The sequence below is a fragment of the Saccoglossus kowalevskii genome, chromosome 21 (assembly GCF_978046115.1).
Source record: "Saccoglossus kowalevskii chromosome 21, keSacKowa6.1, whole genome shotgun sequence".
NCBI lineage: Eukaryota > Metazoa > Hemichordata > Enteropneusta > Harrimaniidae > Saccoglossus > Saccoglossus kowalevskii.
Window position 1 is genome coordinate 20804626 of NC_140661.1, and position 15707 is coordinate 20820332.

Consider the following 15707-nt stretch of genomic DNA (forward strand, 5'->3'; position numbering starts at 1 on the left):
TTATTGTCTCAACCTTATAATCACAGTGGCTTGATGTATTAAATGTTAAAATACGAGAGGCGTTCAATAAGTAATGCCCCTGACCCATTTCTCATAGCAGGAGTTTAATGAAACTTGGCACAGTATGAAACTAGCCAGAGTTATGCATTTCTCCCATCATTTGATGCAGCTCTGGACACCGTGTTTGTAGAACACCCCAGGTTGGTCCTCCAACCACGTCGTAACTTCAGAAATCAAGGCTGCATCATCTGGGGAACGCTTTACTTTTAAAAACAACTTCATGGCTGGGAAGAGATGAAAGTCAGAGGGTGCAAGGTCAGAAGAGTGAGGGGGATGGGAGAGGATTTCATCTTCTGATCTGGCAACATCGGAGCGTTGTCCTGCAGGAGGAGGATACCTTTGCTGATCTTGCCCCACCTCTTGATTTTGATAGCTTCTCTTAATTTCATCAAAAGTGAAGCGTGTTACCCTTAGCCAGGAAATCTGTCATCACTACCCCGTCCTGGTCCCAGAAGACTGTGAGCATGACCTTGCCAGCAGAGGGCTGCACCCTAGCCTTATTTGGAGGTGGTGAGTCCAAGTGCTTCCACTGCATTGACTGTGCTTTGATCTCTGGATCATAGTGATAGGCCCCAGTTTAATCCTGTGTAATCAGTCTTTTGAAAAACTTTGACTTATCTTCTTGGCACATCTCCAAATTCATCGTTGAGCACTCGACGCGTTCTTGCTTCTGGAAAGGTGTGAGCAACCTGGGAATCCATCTGGCAGACACTTTATGCATATGCAAATGGTCATGAATGATAGTTTCCACAGACCCTGTACTAATCTTGACCTCTTGGGCGAACAGTAATGCTTTGATCTTCCAAAATGGCTGCCTCAACTTGACGGACAGGTGCCTCATCAATGGCAGAAGAGGGACGACCAGGTCTGGGAGCTGTTTCCACAGACTTCCGGCCATGTTTGAATTCACGATGCCAGTGTTTTAAAAGGTCATATGATGGGACATCATCACCATAAATTTCTTTCATTTCATCAAAAGTCTCCTTTTGTGTGCGTCCTTTCAAATACAAAAAACTGTGCGACACTCAACTGGCTCCATTTCAAACCTGACTCAGTTCAAACACCTGTAAATCAAAAACCACAATTAGTTCAGAGCTGTTTTTTGCAACATAACCCATAGACATGTAAATCATTACACATGCAAAATTTCATCTAGATCAGACAACTGGAAGTGGGTCAGGGGTATTACTTATTGCACGTCCCTCATATCAAAGACAATACAATTATTGATGGTGGTTATCATATTCACTTGGCAAGTCCTAGTATAATTAATATTCTGGCAGTGAAATCTCAAAATCAAGATCTAATGTTAATGATCACACTATAGGTCCGTAAAACATGAAAACTAATTACTTCCAGAACTACAATGTTTTTTTTTTCATTCTTGCAGCATCCAGTGGTTGTGGCGGTCGGTTTACTGATGATTCGGCGATTCTGATATCTCCTGATTGGCCAAATCCATACCCGCACCATTCAGAGTGTATATGGTTCATTGACGTACATGAGGGAGAGACCATACAGTTTACTATCACTGATCTTGATCTAGAATCGCATTCAAACTGTAGATATGATTACATTGAGGTAAGAGTTAGACCTTGACTGGTTAATAAGGTAAATCCTATAGTTCACATACACATTGAGCGAATCGATACAGTTGTACCATTGATCTTGATATCCAGAATAATTGTTGAAATGGTTTTTATGGTTAGTCAGACCTTGACTAGTTAATAAGGTAAAGATGAATCTATACAGTTTTAACTCATTTGTATGTTTGTTCTTCTTAGGTAAGAGATGGAATTGATGAAACAGCAGCATTCATTGGTCGTTATTGTGGGCAGGATCTCCCACCAACTGTTACCTCCAGTGGTAGTCAACTGTGGGTGAAGTTTGTTTCTGATGGTTCTACTGCGGGAGCTGGCTTCCGTGCAGAATATACCATTGGTAAGTGGGCTCAATTTGAATTTAGTGAAATATACCATTGGTGAGTGGGCTCTATTTGAATTTAGTCAAATATACCATTGGTAAGTGGGCTCAATTTGAATTTAGTGAAATATACCATTGGTGAGTGGGCTCTATTTGAGTTAAGTGAAATATACCAGTGGTAAGTGGGCTCTATTTGAACCTAGTGGGCTCTATTTGAATTTAGTGAAATATACCATTGGTAAGTGGGCTCTATTTGAATTTAGTGAAATATACCATTGGTGAGTGGGTTCTATTTGAATTTAGTCAAATATACCATTGGTGAGTGGGTTCTATTTGAATTTAGTCAAATATACCATTGTGAGTGGGCTCTATTTGAACCTAGTGACTCTATTTGAATTTAGTGAAATATACCATTGGTAAGTGGGCTCTATTTGAATTTAGTGAAATATACCATTGGTGAGTGGGTTCTTTTTGAATTTAGTCAAATATACCATTGGTGAGTTGGTTCTATTTGAATTTAGTCAAATATACCATTGTGAGTGGGCTCTATTTGAACCTAGTGGGCTCTATTTGAATTTAGTGAAATATACCATTGTTGAATGGGCTCTATTTGAATCTAGTGGGCTCTATTTGAACCTAATAAAATATACCATTGGTGAGTGGGTTCTATTTAAACCTAGTGGGCTCTATTTGAACCTAATAAAATATACCATTGGTGAGTGGGCTCTATTTGAACCTAGTGGGCTCTATTTGAATTTAGTCAAATATTCCATTGGTGAGTGGGTTCAATTTGAATTTAGTCAAATATACCATTGCTGAATGGGTTCTATTTGAACCTAGTGGGCTCTTTTTGAACCTAGTCAAATATACCATTGGTGAGTGGACTCTATTTGAATTTAATCAAATATACCATTGGTGAGTGGGCTCTATTTGAACCTACAACATGTAGTTGGCTCTATTTTAACCTAGTGAAATATACCATTGGTGAGTAGGCTCTATTTGAATTTAGTGAAATTACCATTGGTGAGTGGTCTCTATTTGAACCTAGTGGGTTCTATTTGAATTTAGTGAAATACACCATCGTTCAATGGGCTCTATTTGAACCTAGTTGGTTCTATTTGAATTTAATCAAATATACCATTGGTGAATGGGCTCTATTTGAACCTAGTTGGCTCTATTTGAACCTAGTTGGCTCTATTTGAACCTAGTCAAATATACCATTGTGAGTGGGCTCTATTTGAATTTAGTGAAATATACCAGTGCTGAATGGGCTCTATTTGAACCTAGTGGGCTCTATTTGAACCTAATAAAATATACCATTGGTGAGTGGGCTCTATTTGAATTAATAGTCAAATATTCCATTGGTGAGTGGGTTCTATTTGAATTTAGTCAAATATACCATTGGTGAGTGGGTTCTATTTGAACCTAGTGGGCTCTATTTGAATTTAGTGAAATTTACCATTGGTGATGGTCTCTATTTGAACCTAGTTGGCTCTATTTGAATTTAGTGAAATATACCATCGTTCAATGGGCTCTATTTGAACCTAGTGGACTCTATTTGAATTTAGTCAAAAATACCGTTGGTGAGTGGGCTCTATTTGAATTTAGTGAAATTTACCATTGGTGAGTGGTCTCTATTTGAACCTAGTGGGCTCTATTTGAATTTAGTGAAATATACCATCGTTTAATGGGCTCTATTTGAACCTAGTGGACTCTATTTGAATTTAGTCAAAAATACCATTGGTGAGTGGGCTCTATTTGAACCTAGTAAAATAGATCATTGGTGAGTGGGCTCTATTTGAATATAGTGGGCTCTATTTGAATTTAATGAAATACATGTATACCATCGGTGAATGTGCTCTATTTGAACCTAGTGGGCTCTATTTGAATTTAGTCAAATATACCATTGGTGAGTGGGCTCTATTTGAAATTAGTGAAATATACCATTGGTGAGTGGGCTCTATTTGAACCTAGTGGGCTCTATTTGAATTTAATCAAATATACCATTAGTGAGTGGGCTCTATTTGAACCTAGTGGGCTCTATTTGAATTTAATCAAATATACCATTGGTGAGTGGGCTCTATTTGAATTTAGTGAAATATACCGTCTTTGAATGGGCTCTATTTGAACCTAGCAGGCTCTATTTGAATTTAGTCAAAAATACCATTGGTGAGTGGTTCTATTTGAATTAAGTCAAATATACCATTGGTGAGTGGGCTCTATTTCAACCTAGTGGACTCTATTTCAACCTGGTAAAATAGACCATTGGTGAGTGGGCTCTATTTGAATCTAGTGGGCTCTATTTAAATTTAGTGAAATACATGTATACCATCGGTGAATTGGCTCTATTTGAACCTAGTGGGCTCTATTTGAATTTAGTCAAATATACCATTGGTGAGTGGGCTCTATTTGAACCTGGTGGGCTCTATTTGAATTTAGTCAAATATACCATTGGTGAGTGGGCTCTATTTGAACCTGGTGGGCTCTATTTGAATTTAGTCAAATATTCCATTGGTGAGTGGTTCTATTTGAATTTAGTCAAATATACCATTGGTGAGTGGGCTCTATTTGAATTTAGTCAAATATACAATTGGTGAGTGGGTTCTATTTGAATTTAGTCAAATATACAATTGGTGAGTGGGTTCTATTTGAATTAAGTCAAATATACCATTGGAGAGTGGGTTCTATTTGAACCTAGTGGGCTCTATTTGAATTTAGTCAAATATTCCATTGGTGAGTGGGTTCTATTTGAACCTAGTGGGCTCTATTTGAATTTAGTCAAATATTCCATTGGTGAGTGGTTCTATTTGAATTTAGTCAAATATACCATTGGTGAGTGGGCTCTATTTGAATTTAGTCAAATATACAATTGGTGAGTGGGTTCTATTTGAATTTAGTCAAATATACAATTGGTGTGTGGGTTCTATTTGAATTTAGTGAAATATACCATCGTTCAATGGGCTCTATTTGAACCTAGTGGACTCTATTTGAATTTAGTCAAAAATACCGTTGGTGAGTGGGCTCTATTTGAATTTAGTGAAATTTACCATTGGTGAGTGGTCTCTATTTGAACCTAGTGGGCTCTATTTGAATTTAGTGAAATATACCATCGTTTAATGGGCTCTATTTGAACCTAGTGGACTCTATTTGAATTTAGTCAAAAATACCATTGGTGAGTGGGCTCTATTTGAACCTAGTAAAATAGATCATTGGTGAGTGGGCTCTATTTGAATATAGTGGGCTCTATTTGAATTTAATGAAATACATGTATACCATCGGTGAATGTGCTCTATTTGAACCTAGTGGGCTCTATTTGAATTTAGTCAAATATACCATTGGTGAGTGGGCTCTATTTGAACCTAGTGGGCTCTATTTGAATTTAATCAAATATACCATTAGTGAGTGGGCTCTATTTGAACCTAGTGGGCTCTATTTGAATTTAATCAAATATACCATTGGTGAGTGGGCTCTATTTGAATTTAGTGAAATATACCATCGTTGAATGGGCTCTATTTGAACCTAGTGGGCTCTATTTGAATTTAGTCAAAAATACCATTGGTGAGTGGTTCTATTTGAATTAAGTCAAATATACCATTGGTGAGTGGGCTCTATTTCAACCTAGTGGGCTCTATTTCAACCTGGTAAAATAGACCATTGGTGAGTGGGCTCTATTTGAATCTAGTGGGCTCTATTTAAATTTAGTGAAATACATGTATACCATCGGTGAATTGGCTCTATTTGAACCTAGTGGGCTCTATTTGAATTTAGTCAAATATACCATTGGTGAGTGGGCTCTATTTGAACCTGGTGGGCTCTATTTGAATTTAGTCAAATATACCATTGGTGAGTGGGCTCTATTTGAACCTGGTGGGCTCTATTTGAATTTAGTCTAATATTCCATTGGTGAGTGGTTCTATTTGAATTTAGTCAAATATACCATTGGTGAGTGGGCTCTATTTGAATTTAGTCAAATATACAATTGGTGAGTGGGTTCTATTTGAATTTAGTCAAATATACAATTGGTGAGTGGGTTCTATTTGAATTAAGTCAAATACTGTAAAATGACTAATTTTCACTGGGTTTAAATTTCACTGATTTACCATTTCAGGCATATTCAGTGGGTTTTAAATTCACGGTTTCGTCATTTAGATAATGTGTTCTATGCTAAATTTTACATATTCACTGTGTTTTAATTTAGCGCATTTTTCCAGTCAGCGAAATAAGCTAAATTAAAACCCAGTCAATAATTACCCCCTTTACAGTATACCATTGGAGAGTGGGTTCTATTTGAACCTAGTGGGCTCTATTTGAATTTAGTCAAATATTCCATTGGTGAGTGGTTCTATTTGAATTAAGTCAAATATACCATTGGAGAGTGGGTTCTATTTGAACCTAGTGGGCTCTATTTGAATTTAGTCAAATATACCATTGGTGAGTGGGCTCTATTTGAACCTGGTGGGCTCTATTTGAATTTAGTCAAATATTCCATTGGTGAGTGGTTCTATTTGAATTTAGTCAAATATACCATTGGTGAGTGGGCTATATTTGAATTTAGTCAAATATACAATTGGTGAGTGGGTTCTATTTGAATTTAGTCAAATATACAATTGGTGTGTGGGTTCTATTTGAATTTAGTCAAATATTCCATTGGTGAGTGGTTCTATTTGAATTTAGTCAAATATACCATTGGTGAGTGGGCTCTATTTGAATTTAGTCAAATATACAATTGGTGAGTGGGTTCTATTTGAATTTAGTCAAATATACAATTGGTGTGTGGGTTCTATTTGAATTTATTCAAATATACAATTGGTGAGTGGGTTCTATTTGAATTTAGTCAAATATACAATTGGTGAGTGGGTTCTATTTGAATTTAGTCAAATATACAATTGGTGAGTGGGTTCTATTTGAATTTAGTCAAATATACAATTGGTGTGTGGGTTCTATTTGAATTTAGTCAAATGTTCCACTGGTGTGTGGGTTCTATTTGAATTTAGTCAAATATACAATTGGTGAGTGGGTTCTATTTGAATTTAGTCTAATATACCATTAGTAAGTGGGCTCTACACCTAGTATAATAATCTAGTATGTTTGTTCTTGTCCGTGACATCATGGATAAATAGCAAGCTATATGAGGGAAAATGTCTGTCTGTCTGTCTGTCTGTCTGTCTGTGTCTGTCTGTCTGTGTAACTCAAACAATTTGTATCTGATAATCTTCAAATTTTGAAATGAAATGTCTACCGAATTCAATTTTGTATGCAAATTCACTTTTCAAGACATAGGGTGAAATTTTACTAAAGTAAACCATTTTTCGATACTGCTGATTATGAGAAGTAGGTGTTAGTAATATACTCACAGAGATCTCTCAATCAGATAAGTATGTATTGAACAGATTTATCATCAGTGTTTCCCGCCTTTTTCAAATCTGACTAGTATTTTATTTTGCTCAAATTATCATTGCACTATTATTTGTGAACTTTTTAGCTTCGCTGTCGACTTTGTCGAGCGGAGCTTATCATATGAGTGATTGTCCGGCGTCGTCGTCCGTGTCAATGTTTTACTTTTTCAACTTCTTCTTGAAAACTACAAGCCTGAATGCTTTGATACTTTGTGTATATGTACCTTGGGTAGACCTCTCTCAGATTTGTTCATTTCATGATGATATCTTCAATTCTCTAATTTTGGTGAATAATTTTGTCATTTTTGTTAAAAACCAATATTTTCGACTTCTTGTTAAAAACCAATAGTTCAATTGCTTTGATATTACATATATAGATACTACATGTAGACCTTTCTCAGATTTGTTCATTTCGTGATGTTATTTCGTGATATTTTCGACTTCTTGTTAAAAACTGTAAGTCCGATTGCTTTGATACTATAAATATTGTTCATTTTCTAATGATGTCTTCAGTTCTTTAATTGAAATGTGCATGCTAACAGCGGAGCTATCTCAGCCGATAGACTGCTTGTTTATGAACTTTTATACAATTCATGTTATATTATTCTATGGAGAAACTTTGAGATTAAAATTCAGTACATATAGTATTATTTAAGGAACATGAAGATATTAATTGTTTTTATGTAATTATGATGATTTTTTTAGTCTGTATTTTCTGCACAAAATGCTTCGACAAATTATTGCGTTGTTTCAGGAATTTTATACTCTCCTTTACCATGCAAAAAAAAGATATTGAATCATTAGTTTCTTATCTATCCATACATTTGTTGTAATAGTTACACTATGTTTTTTATATTTTTGCTAGAATGTGGTGGCGTTTTCACAGCGTCCTTTGGTGAGTTGACCTCGCCATATTTTCCAGATGTTTATCCATCAGACAAATCATGTGAATATATCATCAGACAGCCTGCTGGGAATATTATCACTCTAACCTTTGTGACCTTTGACATTGAAGGTGGTCTAGATACATGCGACTTTGACTATCTGGAGGTGAGCTTACATCATTAACATATTTCCCTGCATTCAACATTCTATCATATGATTTCATCGCTGTCGTTTTAAACATTTTGATCATTATTATTATTTATTATTGTATTGTTTTCTTTAATGCTGTGTTACATTATTACATATAATATGCACAAAAATTATTAACAAATTATAGTGCTTACATGATAGAAAATACTACTTTATTGTGTAGCATCTACAATTTTAACTTTCGGCCAATCAGGAACATTTCGCCCTAGGGTTCAGTATCCTACCAAGATTATAAATAAGATGTGCAACTAATGTACCACTCCCTTCTACATTGTTGTGTTTTAAAGTTTTCTCAGTTTATGTAACTTTTACGGTAGAGTCTCTGGTAACTTGTTATCGTACTTATCCGGGTAAGAGCCCATGCCTGGGCAAACGCCCACCCCCCACTTTTGACACAATAAAGGAGTTGAGGTCATATCCGGGCACACGCCCAGGGGGTCTTTTTCTACAAAAAAAAAACTATTTTCTATTCGTTGACTGTGGTTGTATTAACAGTTGACTTTCTTGAAGACTGTCGTGATACTTATAAAAAATGTTAATTGCGTAAAACAAGGGGTGAACGCAAAATAGCTGTGACAGCTTTCTGCCTTCAGGGCAGCGCGTTCTGAATCATAACAGTCAGCAAGTCTATAAAAATATATATTAAAGCAGAAACGGTAGTTCTCTTTTTAAAATATGTCGAGGCCCTAAAAATGGCCGGCCGTTTGGTTTGTGCTTCCTTAGTAACTTAGACTTCCTTAGCGCCGTCGACAATGAAACCAATGTTGCAATATTGTAGCAACCCGTACCTGGGAGAGTGGTTGAAATCACGTTATTTTGGCTTTATAAAATATTTTGTAGCAGCTTGCAAATCCATAACTGGGGTCAGCAATTTTGCAATGTCACGCCGAAGACTGCCAAATTTTTTACCATCTTTTATCACCGTCATGAAAACATTCTTCTGTCGTTGGATAAAAAAAAACTTCCTATTTCAAGTCCACCGCGATATCCATATAGCGAGTCATTCTAACCGCCGGAACTTGCTGAATGATAACTTTCACCGTGATTAATAAGCGTTGAGTCTGCTAAAAAAGCAATGTCACGATTTGACCTTTATGATGAAATACTTGTAGTGATGTCATTATTAGCCAATCAGTAAAGCAGATGCATAAAGGTCAAAGACGATTGCTAGACTGTAAACAAAAGCATCGTGTGCCATCGCAGCAGAGCGACCCCATTTTTCTTGTCTCTTTATTATGATTAGACATGAATGAAAAGTGCCAAGCTGACAGACTGCGAAATCCGTGGATTAAAAGTGCTAAGTCCAAATTGTGTGGGACGATATCGACGAACTTCAGGAATAAGTTGTAGGAATTTTGTTCGATGCGTAATTTGTCGAGACCGGAAATCATTTTACGCAGTTTAACCCCTGACATTTTAATTAATTTTGAGTTCACACGTGTTTGTCGGCGGGAAAATCCTAATTCAAATGATTCCTCACTGTCAATTTTTATTATTTCTGTTTTTTTGTCACATTATAAGCAATACATTATTTTTGTTCTACTTCTAGTGTTGCATATTGTTCATTTATTTCCGTTGCATGTTTTCATTTGCCGTTCTATTCCCTGCCGCAGTTCGATCGAACTGCGTGTTGCCGATTTTCGCGAATTTTCGTTTTTTTTGCCGGGGATCTCCTGGCAAACGCCCACCCCTTCTTTTTGGCAATTTCCCATGTTCAAGACCCTGGGCTTATACCCGGATAAATACGGTATGTCATTTATTGGAAAATCCAAGATCCTCCCTTTTTATCATTTATACCCAGTTGTAAATTACTTTATTTTTGTTTGAGATGAAGTTTTGAATTCGCATCTCTGGTAAAGTCACAAACGTTATGACAGTGAACTTTACCGAGTGTAATTTTGTGGCGTCTTGTCTTTACAAATTATATTACCTCATTCGGCAGTAAAATTGAATAATTTATACAGGTATCATTTTTAAAAAACGAAAATTGTGTGATTCTTTTTTTAATTGGTTGTTATATTAATAAATAAATGTTATTTTTAAATATTGACAATGTTATTGATGTTAAACATTGTTATTGATAAAATAAACCTTTGAACTTGATGTTCAAAAGGTCACACATCCTAATAATTATGGTAATTGCTGTTATAATGCAACAATACCTCCAGAAAGTACCAGGATGAATGACCTTCAGGGTTCATGCATATAATCTAATGAAATGTATCATTCTTTCCTAGATAAGGGATGGTGAAAGTAGTGACTCTCCACTAATAAGTACACTATGTGGAACCTCGGTACCTGCACCAATCATAACAACACAGAATAATATGTATTTGAAGTTTGTGTCTGATGGTTCCCTTCAAAATCATGGTTTCCGAGCAAGATACTCAATTTCTGAAGGCGGTAATACAGGTAACAAGAACATGAGTCGAGATTTCTTGCAGTCATCTATGTGTTCACTATACCAAGACCCTGTCATGAACAGTTTTACTTTATATTATATGTACTTTTTTTTTCTAAAATAATAATTATGTTCACTTTTCATTGATTAAATTTTTATCTTGTCCATAAATTATTAGATTTGGCCAATTTTGGTTTCCTTGACATGAAGCTTACTGATTTGTGCATGTAGAAATATGGGGTTTCAGTCATATTTGGAAAAGTGTATTTATTATAAAAGTAAATTTGATAAAAATGCAAGGCTTCTTATTCTTTTGCATGTTTTATAATAGAATGCAGAAAACCGGCAATTGACACCCAACCGTGACACTTGTTTTACAGTCTGTGTGTGTCATGACTTGTTGGCAAGAACCTTTTGTTCACAGCATACTGGTTGGCAAAAATTGAAATGCATGACGTCATAGTGCAACAGCTTGGCTGGCCAAACTTGGTTATGCAAATATTTGAAAACTTGTTATATACTCGTACTTTTTGCATTAAAAATTAAGAGAGTTAATAAGGAAATTTTAATGTTGCAACCACTATCACTGATAATATGATTGCTGCCATTGTTGACAGCGTCGTCATCGTCGTTATCGATTTTGTTGTTGTCATCATCTTCAATGTTTCTTGAAGGCATATAATGCATTAATATATGGAATAACACTTCTATTGTTTTTGTTTTACTTTAGGACAGTGCGGTGGCTCGTTTACAGATTCTGCTGATATCCTAACATCACCAAGTCATCCAGATTCCTATCCACATGGTGCTCACTGTGTTTATACTATCCAGGCTGCTGAAGGCTATGTGATCCGATTGACTTTTAATTCATTCCAGTTGGAATACCATGCAAATTGTAATTATGACTACGTTGCAGTATATGATAATTGTACTGATCCTGGATGTGGAGAGAGAGGAAGGTACGTATCGTTACAATGTAGTTACAATCGTTTGCTTGTATTTTGTAATAATTTGTCTTCAGTTCATTCTTTTGGACAGGGAATCATTTATTACTGTATTCTCAAATAGAGGACACCGAGGCATTTTCATCGCCTGGCTACCATCATGGTAAAAACAAAGGCAGAAAAGTGTCATTTGGGATAGTTGTCGAGACTCCCCTGATCAGTGTATCAAGATTTTACCCTTACACCTACAACTTATCTAGACTTGGTTGCTCAGGAGTACTTCAATGTTTGTGCTGTTTCATTAACTTTTATCGGCTCCTTGACCAGCCTCATAGAAATGCAACATAGAGCATTTTGTGATGTAGCCCCGCTACCGAGATTAGGACTGAACCATAAATTGAATTTTATTTTGGCTTACCTTACTGATGACTAAATGCACTGAACTAAAATCCAGTAAACTATTTCATTTTTACTGCAATTTGATAGCATTCCTGAAGACAAAACTTTGTTAAAGTCACTGACACCAAAGAAACTGATTCGCGATTTTTCCCAAAATTTGTCTCTTTGAAATTCATGCAGTTTACATTTGATAAGTTCACCATATGATGCATTGTTGTGTTTTCTGGAAAGAAGAATCTTTACTCAATCAGCTCCAGTCACACACTACTCAAGGTTGGGAGTTGAAGGCACTTCACTCGTGTAAGACCAATTTGTTGGTGTTCGATACTCAATTTTTTCATTTCAAAAGTTGACCTTGACAGCTATTGAGAATCTGCAGCCAACTGGTTGAACATGTTGCACGTTTTTTTTTAAAATAACCAAAAAACTTCTAGACAAAATCTAAAGAATACAATACATCCAGTCTGGTGTTATGTTACATACCCTTTGAATAAGCCATTTATAGGTGAAATTGTTGTATTTTTATTTTGTGCTTTCCCACCATTCAATTCTAGATATTGCGGATTGCAGATTCCACCTGTCATAACGTCCATTGGTAACGTCATGACGCTAATATTTGTGTCAGACAGCAGCGTGGCAAGTGAGGGATTTTCTGCTTCGTATATCACATTAGATGCTACATTCAGTAAGTATAGTCAGTTTTATATGTAAATTGTACTTTAATTAATTTGCATATAATTTGCATAAATTAAAAGTAAATATATCAAGATTGACTTCACTGTAAGGCTGCACATGTACTTTAAGTGATTTAGATGAACTTTTCATACACTACATTCAGTAAGTATAGTCAGTTTTATATGTAAATTGACTTAATTTGCATATAATTTGCATAAATTAAAAGTAAATATATCAAGATTGACTTTACTGCAAGGCTGCACATGTACTTTAAGTGATGTAGATGAACTTTTCATACGCTACATTCAGTAAGTATAGTCAGTTTTATATGTAAATTGTACTTTAATTAATTTGCATAAATTAAAAGTAAATATATCAAGATTGACTTCACTTAAGTGATTCAGATGAACTTTTCATACTCTTATTTAATACTTCATTGCTAACACTCATTCTCAAAAATTTGACTTTTTTATCACACTTTGCAGCATGTGGCGGTGATGTCTCTGCCAGCTCTGGTGTTATTACCAGTTTGAACTATCCAGAAAATTACCCAACTAACCGAGAATGTATCTGGACTATAACAGCTCCCAATGGTAACCAGATTATGGTTAATATCACTGATATTGATATTGAACTACATAGCAGTTGTAATTATGATTACCTTGAGATTAGGTGAGTATTGTCTGCATTGATTTTAGAGATGGTTATTCTCAACTTTCACAGAGATCAAAATAAAAGTTGCACTTCAAGATCATTGTTATCGTTTTACTGGCGTGCTAGGGATATTGCACATGAGGGAATGTATTTGCATGAATGGCAGATCATATTTGGAGAATTACAAGATTCAATTCAACAGAAGTGGATCTTTTTGAATCCACATGTGTCCCAACACTACTAAAACATTCAAATTCAATTTCAATCTATCAAAAGAAAATCACAAATCATCGATATTTGGGAACTCCAAAAATTATTAACATTGTACATATTTTCCAAATGACTGTGTGGGAGTTACTGTAATCTGCTTTTAATTCACAGGGCAAACTTTTGTGAATTTTTCCAATTACCATAGCTTGTATTGTTATAGCAGTGAAAGATAAATTGATGCCAGTGTTGCATTGTTCACATTCATTGCAGTTTTTTGCATGGTCAATACCCTCCCAAATAAATGGAATAATTATTAGTGTTATTGTTATTTGAATAATTATTTGCATATTTGCTTAATGATTACTATATTATTTGCATAAATATTAGCACTTTATTTGCAAAATAATCTTCATTTTAATGTTACTCATTGTCAGTTTACTGTTTTTTTCTACTTAGTTATAAATGTAATTTTCTTAATTCAGAAATGGTGGTTATGCATCATCACCATTGATTGGTACATTCTGCGGTGACTCAGCCAATCCCAGGAGTTTTCCGTCTCACAGCAACCGTCTCTATATTAAATTCAAAACTGATGGTTCTCGCTCTGGTCGAGGTTTTAGGTTAGAGTATGATGCAACATCAACAGGTAGGATCACTATTGTTGTTATGTGTGTGAAAGAACGGTGAAATACTGATTGGATGATTGTTTATTTTGATTTCCCCATCACATCATATAGCCTGAAAACAGACATTCTAACATTTTGACATTCTAAGATTAACTGATTTTAAAAGTTTGTACAATTGCATAGTGCTTGTCCTTCAAATGAATCACTAAATTTCAGCATTTTCTCAAATGTTTCAAGTTCATAAGAGAAGTGGCGTAGATTGTGCCCACATACTTGATGTTTTAGACATGCCATTTTTATTCCCACTTATCCTGATCTTTGATATATGTACTTTGAAATTCTCATTGTTTTATTCTCATTTATATGATTTATTATTATTTCTTCCATAGGTTGTGGTTCAGAATTAACTGGTGCCTCGGGTAGTTTCACATCTCCAAACTATCCCATGCCATACGGGCATAATGCAATCTGTCGTTGGCTTATTAATATCAGTGCTGGAAGCGTTGTACAGCTGTTCTTTGTGCACTTTGATATGGAGAGGCATTCCACTTGTAACTATGACTACGTTCGGGTAGGTAACATGTTTATCGTGAGTGCATTCCCTGACGTTATATTGCCATATAAAAATGTTCTTGTTGATCCATTTTGAGAATTTGCTCAGAAGTTGAAATTAATAAATATACCTGGTTGTCTTGTAAGAAAACCACTCTAAAATTATGGTTTCCCACATAATAATACAGTTGTCATTAACATGCAAAACCAACTTTTGTCTCCCATCTTTCACATCAACAGGAATAATATCTGACAGTTACAGTGTCAGTCAAAGTCCTGTTAGGATATGGTTTTTAAAACAACTTTACTTCTCAAAACTTTCTAACAAAGATTAACATCCTATGAAATTTTCTGTGTCATGCATTCTAGGTTTTAATTAGGCTATTTTTACTGATAAGTAAAATCCACTAAATTTAAAATTGAATTCATGTGAATGTGTAAAATAATACAACTGTTTTTCTGGCAAATTTGTGAACTGAAAGCCAAGTGAATATGCTTGAATGATCAAAAAAATGATCAGTGAAACGGTTTTACAGTATCCAGGCACTTTTGCTCAAAAAGGTACACAATTTCAGACACTTTTATTTAAATAAGTGGATTTAGCCATCTTCTTGAGTCGGTTACATGCTCAACTAGGGTGGTAGGGGTTGACTGTTTCAGGTGTTCAACTCAAGTTAGGAGAGTCTGCTGAACATGAGTCTGATGCAACAACCACTACACATGTATGCTACCAGTGACAAGTACATTCCATGTGTTGACCCGTGAAGTCTAA

At 35.4% G+C, this 15707-nt stretch overlaps 1 protein-coding gene across 1 annotated transcript in view; it reads left to right on the forward strand.

The window, feature by feature from the left end:
* The window catches only part of LOC100370254 (cubilin-like), a 139637-nt gene that overhangs the window by 75056 nt on the left and 48874 nt on the right, over positions 1 to 15707 (forward strand). The window contains exons 17-25 of the mRNA XM_085495161.1: positions 1451 to 1641; positions 1845 to 2001; positions 8245 to 8429; positions 10712 to 10886; positions 11606 to 11834; positions 12773 to 12903; positions 13379 to 13565; positions 14240 to 14403; positions 14773 to 14954. Of these exons, the coding sequence (XP_085351287.1) occupies positions 1451 to 1641; positions 1845 to 2001; positions 8245 to 8429; positions 10712 to 10886; positions 11606 to 11834; positions 12773 to 12903; positions 13379 to 13565; positions 14240 to 14403; positions 14773 to 14954 (1601 nt within the window). The remainder of the gene's footprint in view (positions 1 to 1450; positions 1642 to 1844; positions 2002 to 8244; positions 8430 to 10711; positions 10887 to 11605; positions 11835 to 12772; positions 12904 to 13378; positions 13566 to 14239; positions 14404 to 14772; positions 14955 to 15707) is intronic.